General features: G+C 41.2%; 1 protein-coding gene across 6 annotated transcripts in view; it reads right to left on the bottom strand.

The window, feature by feature from the left end:
• Positions 1 to 22,873, bottom strand: part of SRGAP2 (SLIT-ROBO Rho GTPase activating protein 2) — a 115,400-nt gene that overhangs the window by 74,017 nt on the left and 18,510 nt on the right. For 2 of the 6 annotated variants that reach the window (XM_052814917.1, XM_052814918.1), the window contains exons 1-2: positions 15,768 to 15,927; positions 3,118 to 3,310 (exon numbers count right to left, since the gene is read on the bottom strand). The exons of 1 other annotated variant lie outside the window; for it this stretch is intronic. In XM_052814917.1, the coding sequence (XP_052670877.1) occupies positions 3,118 to 3,310; positions 15,768 to 15,846 (272 nt within the window). In that variant the 5' untranslated portion in view covers positions 15,847 to 15,927. Of the gene's footprint in view, positions 1 to 3,117; positions 3,311 to 15,767; positions 15,930 to 22,873 lie in introns of those variants that run through there. 3 more of the 6 variants (XM_052814919.1, XM_052814920.1, XM_052814923.1) reach the window with 2 other exon arrangements.

The following is a 22,873-nucleotide window of genomic DNA, read 5'->3' as shown; positions in this document are numbered from 1 at the left end:
TCACCAGCTATACACAGTTTGCTGTCAAGACCCAACCACCTACATTTCAAAACCCATATGGAAAACGTAGCCACCTGATCAGCTTACCCTCTGATGCAGCCACATCTAAGAAGAATAAACCCCATGCAATGCTTTTGTTAGAAACCCAACACAAGCCTGCACTTCACATTGCTCTTTCCTTTAAGCATGTGCTTTTACCAGCTTGGAGATGGATGGTGGAGGAAGCCACACAATCCAATTTCAAGGGTCAGACTGAAGCCTCTTGCCCTTGACAGCATTCCCTTAAATGAACACATTTGGAGCAACTTGGCAATTACATAATAGCTATTGAGTATGAAAGCACATGCAAATTACAGGGTTACTGCCTGACAGATTTCCTCCTTGACAGTGTGTTATGAGATCTAAAAACGGCAAGTGACATGGTAAGCAGTCACTGAATGATATGGTACCTTCCGACATAATTATCATGTTATCAAAAGAACATGCTATTACTGTATATTTATAGGGTCACAGCCAGGCAATTACAGAGTAGCCACCCGCCTGTGCACATCTCATAGTCACGTAATACCAGGCTCCTTAGGAGGAGAGATCTGATGGTTGGCTTTGATCAAATGGTCTTCTGGGGGCTTCCAAATGAGATTACAGCTTCAGCATCTACAGAAAAGATACCAGCCAAGTTACTCTTCGCTATTCAGACAAAGCAGTGTTGGGGATAGGTAATTATAATTGGAATTGCTTCCTTACTGATCCCTGTGGTATTCTGACACATTTCTGAATCTTACAGCCAGCGGACACAAATGACCAAACAAGTAATAGATGGAACTACCCAGGACAGACAGCTTCACAACTGTGTGCCACTGCTCTGACAAATACTGCCCACAGACCCAGCAGCCTTATAGTTATTTTTTTCCCTTATTGTTATTTTTTTCCCTTATTCCAACTCTTGACCAAATTAACAACATGTACATTTGGGACTCAAACCTTGCAGGGGTAACATATTCCAAGAGCAAGATGCTTTTCTGCCAGGAGCTATCGGCTGCTACTGTAAGTGAAATCAGGAGCCTGAGCAGCATTAGCCCTCTCTCTGCAAAGCAAAGTGAAACTGATGCTCAGTAACAGGTTTTAGCATATTTTGGGCAATGCCCTGGACTTGACCAGAAAAGCATGGACATTTAATTCAGGAATTCAAGTGAAAGTTTCATGTGCTGGTAAAATCACCTGTCCAATTCAGGCTACACTAAATAGCTAGGATATTTGAGGTCGATTTGGTCCAGGCACAACTTTATAAAGCCTATCTAAAGTACAAACAGCTCAAAAACCAGGGGCAGGGGTCAGTGAGGAAATTGCATTAGAACAAACAAACAAACAAATTTAAAAAACACTGCAGTATCACAGCCAGCATATTTAATTCACATGAAGCATGACACCATGTAGGATTCTGTTCAATTAGCGTAAAAAATTCCACATTAAAAATTCACTCTAAATCTCAAAATAGGGAGTAAGCTATATACAACTTTCCCAACAGTGAAAGCTGAATACAAAAGCATTTCTGATGGGATGTTTCATATCACGTAATATAAAGGAAATCACCTCAATTTTCACCAGGTATAACAACAAAATAAACTGAAAAAGATCAATCATAATGCAGAGGAAAATTATAGTTCAAGATGCCATTTCTTTAGTGCCGTCTTAAAGGCACATGCAGAACATGCACAGCTTATAGTTACAAGAACACTTTCACTGTAAAGGAAAAGAAAAAAATACTTAAGACAATTACAGCTCTATAGATACGCAGAATAACTCTTCTCCAACCTGTCAAATAGCTATGCTTGGGAGTCATGCTTTCCCGACAACATAGCACAATATGCGTTTTAAATGAGAACTCAAGTAAATGACATCAAAGCTGTACAGAAAGGAAACTAAAATGGTGCCTACTTAATGGCTTTCACAAAAAGAGCTTCTAGTGGAAAGACAAAGCTGATATATCCCCATAACCCTCCAAACACAAGAACAACAAAACAACAAAAACACGATAATGGCCCGACCCAAATAATGCTAAAAGTGATGTTGCACTTTGGGTGGAGGCAGACCCAGATGGATCCTCTCAGACCAATCTGTCCAAAGCAGAAACGATTCAGATGCCAAGGCTCCTTTTGCTCGGTGTTTTCCCCAGCTGCTACCCTGACAGTAAAACCCACCAAGCTTGCGCACTGCCCAGATGTCAGCTACAGAAGCCATGTGGCTGTGGCTTTGTGCTGGCCACCTACTCACTGGGCTGATGTCTCCATGCCATGCAGCCTGCACCAGCCCCTTCTTCACCCACAGGTCCTCTCCTGCATCCCCCCTTCCTGAGAAAAGCACCCGTGTCCCTTCCTCCAGGCAGGAGTCAGTAGTAAATCAGAAGGCTTTGAATCCATGAAACCACATTTGATACACATTAGTCATCCCAACCCAAACATCTAAGCAGGAAACAACCAAAACAGTACAGTCAGACCTACCTGTAAATAATGTTTCAAGCTGGTGAGACAAGTGATTGTCAATAAGGACATCTTTAAATTTTAACGAGTCCCATCAGCTTTGTATCTAGGGATTCTGCCCCGCCAAACGGCACAGCTCCATTTAGAAGTACTATTGGCCTTATTTCTGTCCTGTTTTGAAGTAATAGTAGCAGAGATACAACACTCTTAAATCCTGCACTGAATATGTGTAGGAATTTGAAAACAGAGCTGCAATGGTAAATCACAGCGTTTAACAGATTAGAAACAGTTATACTTGAAAAAACAGACCAAAGCCACTGACGCTGAAGGAAATTCTGGCTTCGTCCATTAGATCAGGTGTACAGCTGTGCCCACCTTCCCAAGAAAATTACTCCTTTTAGACATGCAAATTTTTACCATTCCATTCCCTATTGACAACAGAGGACCTACCAGGAATTACTGAAATGAAGCTAGCAACCAGGCTGTGTAGAAACATGAAATGGGTTCTGTGTTTAACACAAACTTGGGAAACATTTTATTCTGATATTCACAGCAGTGCTATATCAGCTCTCTTTTTGTATTCCTATCCTTGTGACCGCATCTACAGGGAAAAAAGGAAAACAAAAGGCAAATACTCTACTTGAATTGCTGGTCTTTGGTGCTCCTAGTTTTAGCCAGGAATCTCTCAGCCAACTTCTCCAAATTCCTTGAGTAATCCATCTCAATTTCTGCCTTCTTGCGGAAGAAATCCTGCAAGTCCTGCAGTAACTGGACCCGAAGCTCACACTGTTGGTCAAGGCATTTCAGCTGCTCTACCAACTGGGCACGGATCTCTGTAACAAATAAAAGCACTAAAGATTAAACAAAATCCCGTTAGAAAAAACACCGTAAAAATTCTCCAGTAAAATATAGTTAAAAATATGTTCCCTCATTAGTGGTATGTCAGCAAAGCTCAATTATGATTAACTATATCTGCAGACAGAAAATTATTGCAAGTGCATCTCCGATGCACCAGTTGCAGGAAATCTATCCAATAACCTGCAATCTGGTGCACAGACCTACAAGCAAAGCTTTACTGCTGAACAGTGCATCAATTACGAGTGTCAAGTGCATTTTTGGCATCAAGAAGAAGTGGTCACTGCCTAAAAATGTACTGAATCTCAGTCTGGAAAAAGGACTGAATGCTGCAATACCCCACGTCAGCTCAGAAAATCACTTCAGGGAATTTCTATCAAATTCCTTTGCAGACTACTCTTGATGCAGAAACAAGACATTGCACATACTGGGGCACTCCCCAAAGGCACCAACTTCGGATTATTCAGTTAGTTACTGAGTCTCCAGCTGTGCAGCTCTCATTATAAACCAAGCCATCAAAATAGATAAAGACACCCCTTCGGAGAGCCAACATGATAGCACTTCCCACTAGGGAATTATCTCCAGGAAGGCTACTTTTCTTTTTAAAATATGTGCAAGTAACTTATCTATGTCTAAAGGACTCATAAAGCACACAGATATAGGTGTTAGTATTATTATTATGCATAATTATTACTGAAGACATCTATTTGTATAGACACAATATTTTACAAACACTTTTCAAACATTGTACAAATATGAAAACTTCTCACATTAGCCCTTTAAGCCCGGGTGGTGTTCTCCTTATCTTACTGATTCCAAATTTGAGGGACAGAATAGTGAAATGACTTGCTCACCATCAAGCAGGGCAAGAAAACGTAGCAGAAGCATGTCAGTCTCTGAGTATAAAAATGCAGAAATATTCAGTGATGCAGCTAGTAGAGGTTATTTGGCTTTTATACAGGCAATAAAGTCAACATGAAAACAATAAAGTATGCACTTTCATCTAAAGGTCTTTGAGCACTCAAACTGTAGAGATGCCCACTATTGCTTGACTATTACTGCTGCTCTTTCCAAAGGCTTTCAGAGGTGTATTGTTCCAAGCTGAATTCAGAATCAGCAATAAAATAAGTAACATTCAGGTTTTCAGCATGCACAGCTTTGTTTATATCTATGCATTGCAACTGCAGGCACCCACAATTTCGTCACCACAACTGAAGATGGGTAAGTATCATTTTCCAAATGCAATTTTTTAATCAACTACTTCATTGCTAATTCCTGAGATACGCAGTTATAGAGGCCAGCTTGGCCTCCTCCGTACACTTGTCCCTTTGCCCAGAAAAAGCATACCATCTGGACCTCCAAGCGCTTTACTCTTGCCATGCACTATGAGTATCAGTTGCCTTGAATTGTGCTCACATCTGTGGGAACAAACAGTTTCAGGGGGTCCAGGATTTGCAATGAAGAAAGCACGCATCTTTATTTTAGGAACCCCAAAACACATGTATACAAATACAGCTCCTAGTTAGGCTTGCCAAAAAAAAAAAAAAAAAAAAATCTGCAAAAATGTGGGGTTTCCAGGCTTGAAGATGACCTTGATTAGCACTTTCATTTGGTAGTACCACTTCTCTGAGAATGTAGTACCCAGGGTCTTCTGTAGCTTTCACTGTGAGAAGAAAATACGGGCAGCAAGGTCGTAACAGAACGAAACTGAATAGTCAAAACTGCGACGTATGGGCAAAGCTGGTCAAGCTTATTTTTTTCTCAGGAGAGAATTTTAGAAAACTGAAAACTTCCTTCATCAGGAAATAGAACTACAAGCAAATACACAGGCCTGAGTTGTCCACATACTTTTCTAATCAAAACCACTTCAGCACGCCCGTTTCTCCGGGCCGAGGGAAGCCCCAGCTATGCTTCCCTCTCCAGCCGAGGCGGCCGCAGCAGGAAGGGTGCGGGTTCACCCCTGGGCAGGGACCAGCACCATCTGGTCCTGCTGCCATGGCTGGCTGCAAGGGCACTGCAGAAACAAACCCAGAGGGGGGAACCTCTGCCCTGCAGCACTCGCAAGGGCACAACCCTCGGTCCGCAGGGAAGGCGGCACAAGGAGGCGTAAGCAACGCTAGGTAAAACCTGCGTATTGCGTTTCTTGCAAATTGTGAGATTTCTTTGTTTGTGAGATTTCTTTGTTGCTTGCTTGGTTCCAGCTAGCAGAAGTATTTCGGGATCGGCAGGGGCTGGGAGGGGCACGGGGAACAAACGAATGCTTACACACATTAAGTCCGCTAGCACTTATTTAAAAATTTGCTGCTGATGCTCAACGTATGCTATATACATCATCTTCATTCAGCTCAGTCCCCAATTACAAAAGTACTAATGGATTTGCAAAACTCTGCACGAGTGACATGTTTAGCCACATGCAATGCAAACAAGACAACCCCATTCTACCTGCGGCTTTGTCATTAAGACTTTCACAAAGAAAAGAAGGTGAGGTAGCTAGACAATAATAGCACCAAAATGCACAGTAACGTAGTGTTTCCTTGCTGCGATGAATCAGTCTGCCTAGTCCTTAACCTAACACTCATCTGCAAGTCTGACATTCAAGAAAGAACATCCTTCAAGGCAAGAAGTATTAGAAAGCTCTTCCTCCCTTTGTGTCTTCTCCTCCACCCTTTCCTCAGCAGAAGGGATGGTCCCAACATAGAAACAACTCTGTGACCTTTTCAGAAGTCATTGGGCAAAGACATTCATTTTAATAAGCTGTGGCTTAGTTCCTAGGCCCATGAAAAGGTATCACACATAGAAAATACTTGAGCAGATGTGGCATTTTCTGCTAAGCAGATAAAGAAAGAGGCACAGAATTCAAATGCAGCAAATATCTTCCTTGTATATGATGCACCTATTTGTGCATTTAGGGCTTGATCATCTGCACAGTGTTATTTTTCAGAAAAAGTCAGCTACCCTATTAGTATGGATGAACAGTAGGCACTATGTTTAAAAAGAGGATTGAGGTAGGAATAGAAAATACCAGATACAGCTCAGACAGGTAATGGTGTGGCCACCTACCCTTCTCCGTGCTACAACTGATGGAGCTTTTACGAGGGTGACAACCTGGCAACTCTGACGTTCTCCATCAGTCATGTTCTCAACTGAGAACCTAGCTCCAGGAGAAAAAGTAGAAATACAAAGGACCAGTTCCAAAAAACTAGTAGTTCTCAAAGACTAGAAGATCAGTAGAGCACATGTATTTTAATTACAAAATTACAACGAAGCTCTAACTCTTGGTTCTCAAGGTGGGATACTTCACACACAGCTCTCCTGCTAAACAGCAGCAAGAACTAGTAACCTTTTCCTTTAGTAAGAAATGTGATATCAGCACTTTTTCTTTATAAATAAACTCAGTGTTTTTTGAGGGGAGCAGTGACAGCTGATCGGGCTGCCTGCAGGGGAACAATAAGCTATTCAGTTCCAGCTTATCGAGTCTGTGGCGCTGGGCTGGAGAAGGGCAACCTTGCTCATCTTTCAAAAACACACCACACAGTTCTTTGCCACAAAATAAAATCAAGAATGCAGGAATTTCCTGAGGCTTATTGGGCTTTCTAGAGTATAAAGTATCTGCTTGTTTTCCCATTGCTTACACAAGCAAAAGATTTTTTTTTTTCAGACTTACTCCGAGAACATACCACGGCAGAGTCAGAGGCTGTGCATGCTCTAACCCACAGGTCACCCTATTACACAGGACCTTTTTATGTCTGCAGTCACAACAACCACTTTAATTTTGAATTCATTGCTTTCGCTTCTTTTAATTTACACAGGTTATTAGGTTAACAGCCACTTTAAACACCAAAAAGCCTTCCACCTCCTTTCCTCTCCTAAAACTTGTAGACCTTAGCGATCCCACCCACTGTGATCATTCAAGACAAGGAACAGCCTCCTGAAGACTGTGCTCCTGCTGCCAATGCTTCAAGTGCCTGAAGGTGAATAAGCACATTTAATTCAAGGTCAAGATGCCTGTAGTAAAATTACGATTAAACACCAGGTATTCTTATTCTCACACTAAGCCTTGCCCTGTATTGCAGAATCCTTTCTATTGTATTTCAAGCTCACCTGGCTGACAGCTATGTATTTAAAACGTCCCTAGTAGCAACAAAAAAGTTTTCCATCTGTTTAAAACAAAGCATTTATTCACTTCCATCACCAGATCATAAAGTCACCTAGGTCACAGAGGGACAGAGTATTGTATAATGCTAGACAGTTGCATAATTTTACTTTTACTCTTTCTGCAACTACCTGTCCAACATTCCCTGTAGCACTCAGCAGGCATGTCTAGTTTTTAATGAATTCAAAGGGTAAGGAAGGATCTTCTACCTCCTGTATTTTAGTCACATTTGTCATTCTCGACGTTTATCATCTATTTGACTTTTTTCCTTTTTAAACTTTGAAGCATATAAAGTATTGATAGGCACAAATGATACTGCATTATCATGAAGGTAATTGTCCCTGAATAAAATGATGGTATTTAAGCGATAGTCCCTCTAATACTTCTATGGAAAGGTCATTGCCAGTAGTTTTCATCATAGGCAAGTTAAGAGACACATTACATTTTAAAATACCACCATACTCAGTCGTATCTTTAACAAATCCAGATGATCTTCAGGAATTGATTGCTCCTGCTTGAAAAAGCCCGCTAGTTTAAACTAGATGAGTGTCTAGGTGGCTAGTTACATGACAAACCCGAGGTCCCAAAACACTCCTACCCTACAGTCTTGGGAAGGATCCAGTAAACAAAATTAATAGTAGGTTATCCTTAATTTTTAAAACTGGTACTTTTTTTTTTACACTTGAGCAGATTATAAGAATTGTGGTGCAATTATGAACCTCTACTGAACAGTGGGGGCTTCTCAAACTACACCAAACAGGACAGGGTTTCTGCAAAGCTCCTGGCAAGAATATGCACTATCATAAAATACTTACACCCAGAGCAGGCAGATATATACACTCTGACTGGAACTATACCTTGCTTTTCTGCAGCATGCAATGTTCAGCTTCTAAAAAAGAATTTACCAAAATGATTTTTTTAGGCTTAAGCATCCTATAAACTAAAGTTGGAAGTACAGAAACAAATTCCTGTACCAACTTATTCATTCTTCAGTAGGTCATGTACAGAGCTAGAAGGACAAACTCAGACCCAGGAGACCTCCTTGCCCAGTCATCTCACGCACTCTGAGCAACGTTCCTGCTCCAAGCAGGATCATCTCCCTAGGCAGGGTTTCAACTCTTTCCAGCGATAAGCTTTAAGTGCTCTGACTGGATAGCAACACGGTGAATCACAGCCTGCGCAGCACAGAGCACCAGGAGAAGGCACAAGCAACCCAAGCTGCTTTTCAGTATCTAGCTGCATCTCCATGTATCTGCACTGTAGGTTTCTCAGGATGTTCCCACCCCTATCCCAAATGCCATGCTGTATAAAAAGATGACAAGCTTGGGAAAGGAGTGGGATGACAACAAAACAGCACCACCAACCCCCAGCTCCCGCCCAGATTAAACAGCAATCCTCTCACCCACACAAATCCGCTCCAACTGGCAGAGCTGAACTCCAAAACCGTCCACGCTCTTGCCTTGACTTAGTGGTCCCCCACGGCTGCTTTGCAAGGAGCGGTCCTCCTCCCATGTTAATGCCATATAAGCTCAATACAAACAGGAGGCACGTCAAAATCAAAGCAAAACAGAATCAAACCACAAATGGGAAGGTGGAAGTCAGCAGATTCAAAACATTCACGTGTAGCTCAGTTACCCCTGACTTTTCAGGACCCCCACCCAGCATGTAAGCAGCAATTACACAGAAAGACTGGAAGACACCAAGCATTAAAGTGCACGCACAGCTCTAACGCAGTCTTATCTTTCAGGTATATGAAAGACAAAGCACTCCAAAATGAACAAAATCTCCACTTCATACAGAAGCCTGGAGCAGTAATTTTAGATCTTGCACCTTGTCTGTGATGAGTTTGCTAAATTCCCGTCTCCTAAAAGCTGCCACACATGCAGGTGCTGAACATCAGAGTAAGACAGCGGCGGCACAGGCATCCACCTGCCTCCTTTTGTAAACCCTGTGGAAGTTTATGTTAAGATTATAGTTTAGTTTGAAGTTAACACTCCATTCAGTTTCAAAAAATTAAAAACAACCAACAGCACAGCTTCAACTAAAAGTTAAAACCATTTAAATATATAAATAAGTTTTAGAGAAAGCTTTGGATTACATATTTTGACATATTCCCAGTACGTTATTAATTCCTAGGAATTGTTCACATTTGCTCTATCATCATATATAAGAAAGGCTGTACTCCAAAAGTGAAAGACTTTGTAGTTTGGGGAAAACAGCCTCAATATTTTTAGTATATGATTACACTAAGGGCTGTGCCAAATGACAGACAACGGCCCAACAACCCTGACTATGGCTGGGAGGTTTAATGACTTAGAAAAGTCTTTATACAGTAACAGCAAGAATTTCACGGAACAAAATGCGCTGCGAGCTAAAAGCTGCTGATCATCACAGCCTTAAAAATTTCACTGGTAATCTAAAAACCAGGCTTTGAAGTGAAAATGATATAAGAGGAGGAAATACAGTCTTTTGTTTAAGACCAGAGTCAGGAGGGAGATTCAGGTTCATAATCTTGTCAGAAACTGCACGCCCTGGAAAAGGTAAATTTTCCTTTATAAAACAGGATAATCCTTACCTATTTGAGAAATATTAGCATTGGGTAATACACGTTGACAAGAATCCCTTTATAGTTATAAATATATAAACAAAATTGTAGGTGTTAGTACCTGAAATTCTTTCTAATACAGATTGATAAAATCGTTTTGACGTGTAAGATGAGCGCATAAAGTTTTGCATTGGTGAAGTAAAAGAAGAGGATGCAAGACATGCTTAAAAGCAAAAATTAAGGCTAGTCTCAGTGAAGTACTGAGGACGCTCATTTTTTATTTTCATACCTACATCATAATATATTTGCATCACTAATTACTTGGGTCTACCAGCTTTTCTAGGCACAACAAAAGCATCACTTAAATAAGCAAGGCAGACGATGCTTTCTGCCGTTATTACAGTTGTGTAACACCTCCATTGCAACTGGTAGCTTGAAAATTTTATAACTTTAAGCACGCCTCAACTAGAATCCCATTGAACGCAGCAAGCCTATACATTGGTTTTCCATACCCGTACAAAAAAACAGTCATCTGCAATTCACAGACTGCAAACTGATGCAAGGCTTCAGATCTGCAAAGCTTTTAAGCAAATGCTCAAAATTATGCAATTAAACATGTTTACAAAGTTGCCAAGGCATTTAATCCATGCAGAATTCAAATTAAATATTTAGATTTTTTTTTTTTTGTCTAATGAAATAGCCATGAAAGTGTCCTTTACTTTTATCAAAACACAGTCCATGCTGTTGACTTTTCAGGGAGGATGTTTAAAAACAGAATCCAGATTAAATTACCCTGCGCAGGGATTCACTGCCCTAATTCCAATGGCAGAGTGTGGGTAACTCCTCCTGTATGCGCAAGCAAAGTCCTCATCTTTGTAACTAATCCATAGCGCACATAAAACCCCTGATAAAGGTAACATGTCTAAGTACATCGGGCTGTATTATACTTTAGGTTCTACAACTGTTTATTCAAAACAAAAAAAAGTTTATCAATACATTTCAAATAAGTGAAAACCCAAAACTTAAAGCAGCAGGAGCATTACAACTACTTCTGCCTACAGGAAGTTTCACAGCTATTTTAGGATTGTCTACTCAGTTAAAGGTTTCCCCCAGATGACATCAAGCCAAAAAAACCTCAGACAAACCTTTGCTTATGCTTTCCCACTTTTTGAATACTGGATAAAATACTATGGGCAAGGAGTAAAACTACATTTTATCACTGGTTTGCAGCATGGATTTATGTAATAAACAATTTAAAAGTCATTCTGACACATGGACTATTAGCCTAATCAAAAGCAACACACACACACTCTAGATCACATTTTCAGTACTCAGAAAATAGTTCAAGCTGACGAACTCTTTGTAGCCTCCAGTAACGAGCATCCCAAGTGCCTGTGCGCTCTGGGAGGCAGAAATTGCTTTGGGCCCATTAAGCAACCTGAAATAATATGTTCTCCAAACAACTTTTTAATACTTATTTGAACGGCTTCCTCTCATGCCGGGTGACGAAGCCAACACTGCAGAGATGGCCGAAAATTTGGTGAACATTTTTAACACAAGTTTTTTTTTTTTTCCCTGCTTTAAATGCCCTTTCTGCTTCTGGCCCAGGGCAAACCAAGTCTCCCTGAAGCACCAGACTCTCAGGTATTTTTCACCACACTCTTCTCCTGACTGCTCAAACCTTTCTCCCAGAAAGAAGAGATTCTTTCCTCAAACCCTGCTGCGTTAATTACAAAAAGAGGTGGTCAGCAGTGCAAGGAGCCTGGACGCGTGCTCCCAGTTATAGGAAGTCAACAACAGGGAATAAATGCAGTAAGGAATAAAGCTAAACACATGCTGCACACATTTTCAATCAAATAAATCCCAATTTCTCACGAAACCAAGGCTGGCTATGAGTAAAACATAAGTTTCTGGATCCTTTTTGGGAGAGAGAACAGGAGTGGGGATTTCCACTGGGTATTGCACGAGGCGCTCACACTCCAGGAAAGAAGTTTAACTCCTGCTCCTCCACCAGCCCTGGGACCACCCCGTCCTCCCCAACCACCCGCCGTTTCCAACACTTGCTGTGCTGTCCAGGACACCATTAACACCACTATTTAACATTTCAAACACCACAAAAAAGTTATGAAGGAATGAAGTATCAAGTCCAGCAAAGGCTCACAAGCAGTGATCAATCCTGGGCTTCCCCATGGAGCATCAGAGTGTGAGAATTAATCAGACTGACCAAAAAGTGTGGGAAATGTACAGAAACACCCTTCAGAAATCATGTTAATTCATTTGCAAGCAATGAGCAGCCTGGGTGTGGACAGATGGAGGGAGGGGAGCCAGGTACTCATGGCTCTTCATTTCAAAACAGGAGGAGATTTGAATGAAGAATGTTGTACTGCAGTGTTTCGCACTGCACAAAGGCAGTTAAATTCCTCAGTAAAGGGAGAGGCTGGCACTTGCTTTCAACAGAAATGTCTGTCTATTCTAGAATGGAAACCCATCAGGAAGAGACAGCAGAACAGGTCCGTGAGACAAAAGCAGAGTCAAGACGCTGCTGACCCAGCTGAGCTCTGCCAGCATGGGGTGCGCCGGCTCTCATCCCGTGGTTCGGAAATGCCCCAGCCCCATGCAAGATGAGGGCTGTGGGACACCCCTCTGCTCCAGACCAGCTTCATTCAAGACAGAAAAAAATAAAGATGAAAAACAAGCAGCTAGAACTACGTCCTGAAATGACCATGAAGCAGGAGATGTAGGATCATTCTGCATTTCATCGTTCTGCAGTGTGCTAGTACTTCGCCTATGCATTACACAAAACACACAAAAAACCCAAAACAAACTGAAAAAGTGGATGGTAAAATGCAGAATTATCTGCATTATCTTTGGTTTTAGTTCAGATGCAACAAAATACAAAGTGGGCTGGTTACCTCTGTTTTGCTCAGTCGATGAAGAACCAGCCTTGGTCTATGTCATTAGCTACCTGACACCAGAAGTTAAAAGAGGAATTTTCTACTCCTAACTCCTGCAGCCCTGCTTAAGGCTTTTATACACCCAAATTCACAGGCAATGTTAGGTACTTGCAGTGCCACTGCCTCTTCCTACTGTCCAAGTAGGACAACTAATTTCCATTCCAAACACTCCTACTGCTTTAATAAATAATTAAGCCTGTGCCTCACTTTCTCCATTTATAAAGTTACACAGGATACCTGACACGAGAGCTCTGTGAACATTTAGTAAAACTCAAGCCTAAACAGCATCCAGCAGCTGCAGAAACGTTCACTTCCCGCTCTCCAAAACACACCCCTCGAGTGACAGGTGGCAGAACTTTTTTTCAAGAGAGCTCAAAAATATTTGGGTGTCACTGAAATATTCTCTTTCACTCTACTTTTTTGCCCACAATGTATCAGTACGCAAATTCAGAAAGGTGGATTTTAGAGTAAGGAGAAAGAAGACTTTTTGGTTTTTTTCTTTTTACCAATTTTAAAAATTATTTCTCCCGTGTATGGTTTGTATTGTTTGCTGTAGTTTCTGCTGTGCTTTCCTGGCCTATTTTAAAAATAGTTTCTTTGCAGCTCCACAGCAGCCCTTTGCAACCACTGTTCTTCCTCCTGAAGTCTGCTCCACAGCTACACAACGTAGAAGAGCTGTTTAATAGCCACAGCTCCAGCCCAAGACTTTACATACGTCTTCGTTCTAACTGAGCGTTAAGATTTCCTCTACCAGTGGCAATTCAAACAGAAGTGAAACAACTGCTTCTTTCGCCTTCCAAATTTTTGTTCTTGAAGTGTTTCATCTGCATTATGTCAAATATTGTGAGGGGTTTATTTTAATGGTGGAAAAGCACTAAACTGAATTGAATTATTCATCAGAAATGTGTAATGCGATCATTATTTCTGGCATTTGCCGTATGTTCCCACTGCTTCAATTCACTTCAGGAATCCCAAATTAAACTCACTATACATCACTAGACTACCACATTCATATGCATGCACACACAGAAACGTCTACAGGTGAGAAAGTGGCATCCATACACACACAGATGCATGAAATCCTCCATAGTGCTCATTGTTTCCTTGGGAAGAGAGTCCAGGAATGGACCAAGTTCTCCAGACCCAATCCCCAGACACCTTTGGTCCTACTGCAAAAACCTTAGTTAATTTGACACTATAAAGTTCCATTTCTCCATCTGTCAAGGGTGCTCCAAAGGTTAAGTAAAGTAAGGAAGTGCTGAAAGATACTGGGATGCAAGAACCCAGAAGCAGCAATGTAAAAAATTATTACTACTTCCCAATTCGTAAGACGTGATATTTACGCTCTTACACACAAGCCCTTCATGCAAAGTAACATCAAATGTATTTTTCATATCAATTAAATTGCTAGAACAAAAGTAGCAATTAACAAGTTACATGTTTTAATATTGTCGTGATTTAACCCCAGCCAGCAACTAAGCATCACGTAGTTGCTCACTCAATTCCCCCCTACCCAGTGGGATGGGGGAGAGAATCAGGAAAAAAAAGTAAAAAACTCATGGGTTGAGATAAATGCAGTTTAATAGGACAGAAAGGAAGAAAATAGTAATGATGATAATAATAATAATAATAATAATAAAAGGATTGGAATATACAAAACAAGTGATGCACAATGCAATTGCTCACCACTTGCCAACCGATGCCCAGTTAGTTCCTGAGCAGTGATCTGCCCCGCAGCCAACTCCGTCCAGTTTATATACTGGACATGACGCCACATGGTATGGAATACCCCTTTGGCCAGTTTGGGTCAGCTGTCCCGGCTGTGTCCCCTCCCACCTTCTTGTGTCCCTCCAGCCTTCTTGCTGGCTGGGCATGAGAAGCTGAAAAGTCCTTGACTTAGTCTAAACACTACTTAGCAACAACTGAAAACATCAGGGTGTTATCAACATAATTCTCATACTGAATCCAAAACATAACACAACACTATACCAGCTACTAGAAGGAAAATTAACTTTATCCCAGCCAAAACCAGGACAAGTATCTTCAAGGAAAGGAAAATCCTTTGGTGAATTATGTCATATATTTAGAGAAACAAACAGAATGATTAATGCTGGTGTCTAATTTAATTTCACTTCAGGATTTCTTCTCCTCCCCTCTCCTCTTTGGTAACTAACACATTAACATGCATAAACAATCGAGAAATAAATGAAGAGAAACAAAAAGGGACGTGTAAACACTTCTCAAGCACAGCAGAGTAAACTGAATTTCAAAAATCACTTCCAGTAGACTGCCAGCTTCCACAGTTGTCTTTGGCAGCTAGGAGAAAGACAGATAAATGTGGGGTTGGTTTTTTAACTGCATCAACAATTTTTCATCCTTGCTTTGTGTTTAAGCTGACATTTTGAAGAACCAACACCAATTTACCTGGAATATTTCATAAAGGTACAAAATAAGCAAACAGGAAAAGGCTTCATTTTAAAATCAGGTAACTATGTAACAGTGAAAGATAACCTTGGGTTAGTACCACTACTCCAGAGGCATCCTGAAGCTGCCACGGAAACGAACACCTTTCCCTGGTACCTCCAATACGTTCCCCTCCTGGTCCTCAGTCTTGTGTAGATAAACCACATTTTGGAGCTGCCGCAGTCCAAAAGGGGACATCAGATCTGAAACCCTCCCACCTCCTTGCACACCTCCCAGCTCCTGTAGCTGAGGGTCCCCAGGAGATCCGAGGCTGGATGTGCTCCTGGCTGACCATCACATCACAGCAGGGACAGACCCACCTGGTCGGTCGCGAATAACCCAGCGAGTGCCCAAGCCCGCCGCAGGCCAGCAGCCCGGAGACTTGTACAAGTGAACCATGAAGGATCTCTGCTACCCTCCTCCTTATGTTCCTGTTTCCCTTCCCGCTGGAACACCGGGTAAGGCTCTCAGTCCATCGAGAAGGAAGACGACTGTCCAAAGAAGTCAACAAGGCGAGTCAAATATATTTCAGCAGCCCAATGTAGTCATCACTGCCTCCCTGTCAGTCCCAGCAGAGACAGTGCTGTGCGTGTTTCTGGGAGGTTTTGAGAACCATTAATTAACCATAAACATTCCAGGAGAGGTGAATAACAAGCATCATTGCAGACATTTCACAGATGACTTCAACAAGATCAAAAAGGTCTGAGTTATTTGCCCGCAGTACCAGTGGACACTGATGACAGAGCTAGTTTCCACCAGAGCAGCCTCTTATTTTCCCCACTGTAATAAGTAATACCTGCCATTAAACCAAAACCATTACGTGAAATCAAAGTAATGCCTCTTTAAACTGGCATGAGAGTTCACAATAAATCAGTCTTAACTGTCTACATAAGAAATCAAATTGGAGCATTGTTTTTAACTCCTATATAGCACACACAAAAACCAGCAGATATAAGCCTAATTTAAAACCACCAAAAAAAGTTTATGTAAAAAAATCTTGTTCCAGACTCCCTGTTGCTTTCTGTCTCAGTCCTTGTTCACATTCAGAAGGAGTTTACACCAGGAATACTCAATGAAAGCAAAGGTATCCCAAGCAGGCTTTTCCTATACAATCATAGGAAACACGGAAGTCATTCCTTTAGAGTTATAAATATTCAGCTGTGTAAGCTGAGGACTGCTGTCTTTAAAGGAACTTACATTTTTTACTCTATAGCACCTCTTGTAAAGAGGGAAATGAATATTTGACAGAGCCTGCAAAGCTCGAATTATGTGAATCATCATTTTTCTATCAGTTCATTGTCAGCTACAGCAACACCCATTAATCAGTGCAGCTTAGACCAGATCAGGAACAACAAGATGCTTATTTTTCACGTGCCTTTGTCAGAAAACTGACATTAAAACTCAGGTCCTCCTTTTTACATGCACACGCACGCACACTTTATCATTTAGAAATTGTTTATATGGCTCCAACTTTTACAATAAATTACTCAAAGTTCAATAAAAGCAAACCATACCACATATGCTATTTGGAAGATATATAAGGTTCTACCTAGTTTTTGCACAGTAGGTAACTTCTGCAATAAAAATACAATTAAAATCCTCTCTGCTCCCCTCCCAGGCCCCTCTGGGGAAAATGACCCACCTCCCAGAAAAAGCTTTTTCCAAAGAAACACAGATGTAACCCACCACACAAATTGCAGCCGTTCATTAAGATGATCATGTAGAAATATGACTAATAGTCAAAAAAACCCACATTTTTTTTAATATATGTAACTTTGAATCAGTTGAAGCCAGAGTACAAGACACAAAACCAGGCAGTAATCTGGATTCCCAGTACCAATTAGATAACAGAATCAATAAAGTATTCCCTGCAATCAAGCATCCTGTACCGCAGACGTCAAGTATGTGTTCACTGAAAAGCAGAATGTTGTCCAGTGTCACTTCCTTCCACTTCTGAGAAGTCAAAAGGAGCCTCTTTATCAAGCAGACGGAAGCAGGGACAGAGGGAAGGAAATAATCCTGCTGTTATAGGAGCCTTTGAAACATTGGGCAAAATCAGAGAAAATGCACTTCTTAGATATACCTGAATAAAGCTGCACAAAAGTTAAAGATTTGCAGGATTTGATGCTTCTAGAAAAATTCAGCCCCTACATAACAAAAATTATCACTGTTAAAAAAAATGCATTAGGAAACTGAAGTCCTTCAGCACCTATCTACATCAGAAAGCTCTTCCCTCTAAGCAGAAACCAGAGCAAAACTGACAACAGCACACATTTTCCAAAGGCAGGAACAAAAAGCCCTTTTGTGCAAAAGTGGGAGAGAAATGGGTGTCTTCCGTACGCCTCAAAGGACGAGGAGGGGGAGCACAGGCACAGAGGCTCTGCTTCAGCATCCTCGACGCACCGAAGAGTCTACAACCAGGAGCTTTTCTCTTCAGATCACGTCAGGTGGATTTTAGCTTCTGCTGCCAATACCCAGAGAAATGGAAGAGCTTAAGTACGTCTGATAAACTGAAGCCTGTGCCCAGAGATCTGCCTCTGAGCCTCAGCTGGCAGCAGGGAGATGGGCATGACCGCAAGCCGCAGCGGGGCTGGTGTATTTCACAGAAAGAGTGGCAAAAATCACCTGGATAGACAGTACGATCTCTTGGTGCACGTCCTGGCTTCCCCTCACATTTGCAAGCACAGGAACCTTTCCTGACCACTGCGCTGCACCTAAGTAGTTTCCACACCTGGCCAAGTGTTTCTGCTTCCATTCCTGAATATTTGACCTCACTGTTTTATCTTCAGTGGTTTGAAACCCCTAAAGATCTGCACAACTCTTTTTTTTCTTCTATTTTGGACTGGTCCCCCAAAAGACAATACTGAGTTTAGTCATTTTTTATTTTTTCCTGCAGACTGATCCCAGCCATACCATGTCTCCTCCCTACAGCTCAAGCTCTACCCAAGCCCTGATTAGCAAATCACTTCATTTTTCATTTGCTTAATGCAATGCCACAAAAACAATTCAGTCCCTAGAAAACACCACCAAAAAAAAAATTGTTAAAAAAACCTAAGATTTATTAAAGCCATTTGGACAGGAGGAAACCAAAGCACACGTAACACATTCACTGTTGCAATTCAGATACTGGGTGTGACTTATTTACCCTTACTATTTGAAGCTCCAGCCATCTGCCAAAAGGAGCCCGTGAACGAGCACTGTACAGGACCAGCCAAAGTCAACATGGAAGCCGAGAGCGAAGCTTTCGGCTTCGGCTCTTCCGCCAGCCTCACTACAAGGAATGTTTATGTTGGTTCATTTACTAGTGACTTAAAACAACACGCCCAAATAAACCAACCAACCAACCAGCCCAGCACAGAAATATTAGAAATAGCTAGGAGGCTTCTGAATGCCAACTATTTTATGGGCCAGTCATTCTCAGTTTCAGTGTGAATTCAGGTTCAGGTTACTTCAAGACATCTCTCCATCCTCCCACTGAAAAAAGCACTTTGAATGAGAGAAAGGAAACTTCCTTCAGTGGCATGCCAGTTTATCCAGAGATTTAAGCAGCCCAGGAATATCCATGTTTCTCAGTCTCATTAAAATGCCAAAGATGGTGGAGCATTTCATTTGGGTTTTGGGGGGGGGTTGTTTTGGATTTTTTTTGGAAATACATATACTTAACAAAAGCCTATGTCAGGAAGGGCTATGAATAATACTGTTGTAACAATATGGAGCAAGAAAATAAATGGCGTAGTAATATCTCCATTGATAAAGTTACATGTGTAACTTTCAATAAAACTTATTTAAATTTGATTTATATGCTGACAACACCTCAGATAACTTATGAAATCCAGTTATTGGCATCCTTGAATTATGAATTATCAATCCAAGACATTTCATTTTCTTTTATTGCTCATTATATGTATAAATCATTAATGCTGCGAAGCTGTGACTGACATTTGTAAATTCTCATAGTGGTGGACCATTATTATCAAGAGACATTCCTGCCAAGAGCCAGGACAGATGGATTTGTTATCACCATTTAAAATCCAACACTTTCGCAGGAACATGAGAATAACTTACAGTGGGAAGTGAGCAGTGAAAGCTTCAGACGCTCTGGTCCTATTTTCGTTTTCCAAGAGAATGAATGGTAATTTCCCATTAACATGAAAGATCTGTTCTTTTACTGCTATAAAGCCATCAGCTATCTGAACAGAATGAGTAACCTTATCAAAGCAAGACACTGTACCTTACAGTCTGACTCACACTAAGACCATCTGGACAAAACATTCAGACAATAGCTTTAAAAATCCCAGCATCTTGAAACAAACTGCCAGACAGGATTACACAAAATGATCCATTGAACGTGTTAGAGACAGCCAGAAAATCTTTGAAAGCAGACAGAGGCTAGGAAACGTGTATCCTTTTGGGATCCGCTTATGACTTATCTTTTTACATTTCAACGTTTTCAGATATAAAACCCAAGAGCAGGTAGTGCACTGGGTGTTAAAGGGAGCCCGTGGTCCTACAGTGTAAGAGACATTAAAGGATCAGGTCACCATTTGCCATAAAGAATTGGTCCCCACCCCCCTTAAGTCACTGCCATGTAGAAGGAATTCTGGACCTGCTAGCCCATCTTCATCAGCTGCTTTTCTAAGTTACACCAGCAATCTCCCAACACTAATGTCACGCCACTATTTCTTCTTACCAACCAGAAAGAAGAAATACTCAGACCCTGGGTATTCTTGCTCGTTTCTACCTCAGTTTCCCCTGACAGCAATCAACAATGGCTCCAGCTACTAAATAAAAAGCCAAATCTTAAGACTTGATTATCCAGGGTAGTTTTTATCCTTTATCTGCCAAAGCAGATGCACGGATACAGACAAACCACTGAATATAGTTCATTTCACATTGGCCTTTCCCATTAATGAGTCCATACGTCATTTGCCAAAGGACATACAGATAAAGTCAGCCGAACTTTCCACTACTCCCCCGACAGCTTAATTACTGTCTCAAATTTGGAGCAAGCCATGACAACTTCGCATTTGTTTCCACATTTCATTTTTATGACACTCCAACATCTGCAGAGGATGCTGTAATTTAAAAGGAATAAAATTATGTTTAAAAAAAACCTGGACGCAATCAGCTTATTTGCATGAAGAAAATGGATTACATAGCAAGTGAGCAAGTATGGATGCTCTTCAGCAAGAGCGAGTAGTCAGTCAGCAAACTTTAAAGTCCTGAATTACACACACTCCTGCAATTCCAAAAAATAAAGCTTACAAAAAGCAAAGTAGGCACTCCGCCTTGTTCTTAAGTATTTCATTGTTTTAACAACCCCTGGCTTTTTTGTTTGATAAATTCCAGCAGTTTGTTGGTAAGTTACTTTTAGGGGGAAGTCAGGGTTGAGCTTAGGGGAAGGCAAAAGGACACCATGTAGAAGAAAACCAAAAGAGGAGGAGGAAAAATCAAAATGTATTTTTGCTATTAAATGTCCAGCATGATTTCAAAAGGAAAAAAGACGCTAAGAAATGCAATGAAGGGGAAGTAGTGATACTGCAGTGTCATTGCAAAGGAAGCAAGAACACAAATGTGAACTGCTCTGTGTACCAACATAGCAACAGCCCATTTCACTGCAGGACAAACGCCTACCCCTTGCCCTGTCCCGTATTTACAGAGCACAGCAACTAAGACTCCTGTCCCTAACCTTGCATTCTCCCTTGTTCTTCCTCCTGCGTCTGCAGACAGGGCAGACTAAAAAGAACTGTAAGAAAATCCCCTGCATTTAACAGCACAGGGTTCAGCACAGCTGCTGACATTACATTTGGCTGTCCCATAGCATGGTTGGAAGTTTACTCTGTTGAACTGGGAATACCATCACACTAATGAGATAAGCATAAGACATCAATCGTTGCAGCATTCCTACTTACAAGTAACCTACACTGCAAGCCAGAAGTGCAAAACCTCCTCAAGAACAGGATGTCCAGCTTTTAATCTCCTTCTAAAGTATAGCTAAGAAACCATTGCATGGGAAGGAAGTCAAGCCAATCAATCTGAAGATAGCCTGATGCGTTCCAGCTTCCCACCTCAGCCCAACTTGAAAAACTTCATTTTTAGCTGCTGCGACACTCAGCAGCGCTCCTGCACATCCTCGTAGATGATGTACAGAAGGACTGGACTGAAACGAACAGCTCCACATTGGGAGCTTGCATCAGCAACATACTCAGTAATGCAAATTATCTTCCTCAAATTCAAGAGCTTGCAGAGGAAGAAGTCAATGTGCCTGGTGACAGCAGCTGTTTCCCCTGTGGCTGAGACCGACAGCAGCCACTGGAAGCAGAAGCATGCAGCAGCTTTCTTACAGAAAGCTCCACACTTAAAAATGAAGTTGTAAGAGAAACTACTTCTCCCCCCCTATACTTCGTAGGGAGGATTTTAGACGACCATCCTCCAAGAGGAGAGTTTCAGAGCAAATCACCATCACTGCACATCACTCTGAACAATGTTATGGTTTAGCCCCATCACTTCTCTGCTCAATATTTCTTCTTGCAGTTCAGTTAAAAAACTGTATTTCAGCACAACTGAAGGGCTGTTAGTGCAAGACTGCCTGATGGATACACTCTCCCAATCACCAAGCACTTCACCCTAAGTGTTGATTCTTGCTGCAGCATACACAACTATCTAAATTTTAATATTAGTTTGTACTTTCCTTGATTTCACAATATACTCAAAATAGAACAAACAGAAAATTCTTTCCTCAAGAGGTTTCAGTTCCCTCTTTTCGAAAATTGCATCAATGACTTATGACAAGACTGTTCCTTGTCTGACATGTTCAGATCTCCAAAAGCGGACACTTGCCAATTAATCTTTGGGGCTCAACTTAGTCTTGTTGAAAGTCAAAGATCAATTATCATTAACCATACAAAACTGCAGACCAAAACAGAAGAAAACAGGATACAATGCTGGTGGAAAAACAGACCAAGATTTCACTCTGTAAACAAGTCAGGTAAAGAGCTATTAAAATTATATTCAAATAATAAAGTTATATTCAGTGCTGTGGAACAGTTGGGATTGTTTCTTAGGTGCCAGTTATGCCATTTCAGCAGATCCAAAATGTCCAGAGGGCTTGCCCTAGGAGAAGTTCAACTCTATAGCATCATACATGAAAAATGCCTTTAACTGTGAATTTGGCAAATTTGTCTTTTAGGACTTCCTCCCAATGCCAGAGAGAGTGATGCTCAATTTGTGTAGCTGCGGCTTTTTTCCACTAAAGCTTGTGAAAGTAAAGGGAAAAAGGCACCCAGAAACCAGACCTGAAAGAGGCACTTTATACAGCATATTGTGAAAAATACGATGCAGTCATTTGAAGCCATAGATAGACAAGATTTTATTTTGCAATATAAATATTCAAGCACTCTCTCTTTCCCTGACCCATGCAGTTGTC

This window comes from Harpia harpyja, chromosome 19 (assembly GCF_026419915.1).
Source record: "Harpia harpyja isolate bHarHar1 chromosome 19, bHarHar1 primary haplotype, whole genome shotgun sequence".
Lineage (NCBI taxonomy): Eukaryota > Metazoa > Chordata > Aves > Accipitriformes > Accipitridae > Harpia > Harpia harpyja.
The sequence above is the reverse complement of the archived record's forward strand: the minus strand, read 5'-3'. Positions and strand labels throughout refer to the sequence as shown.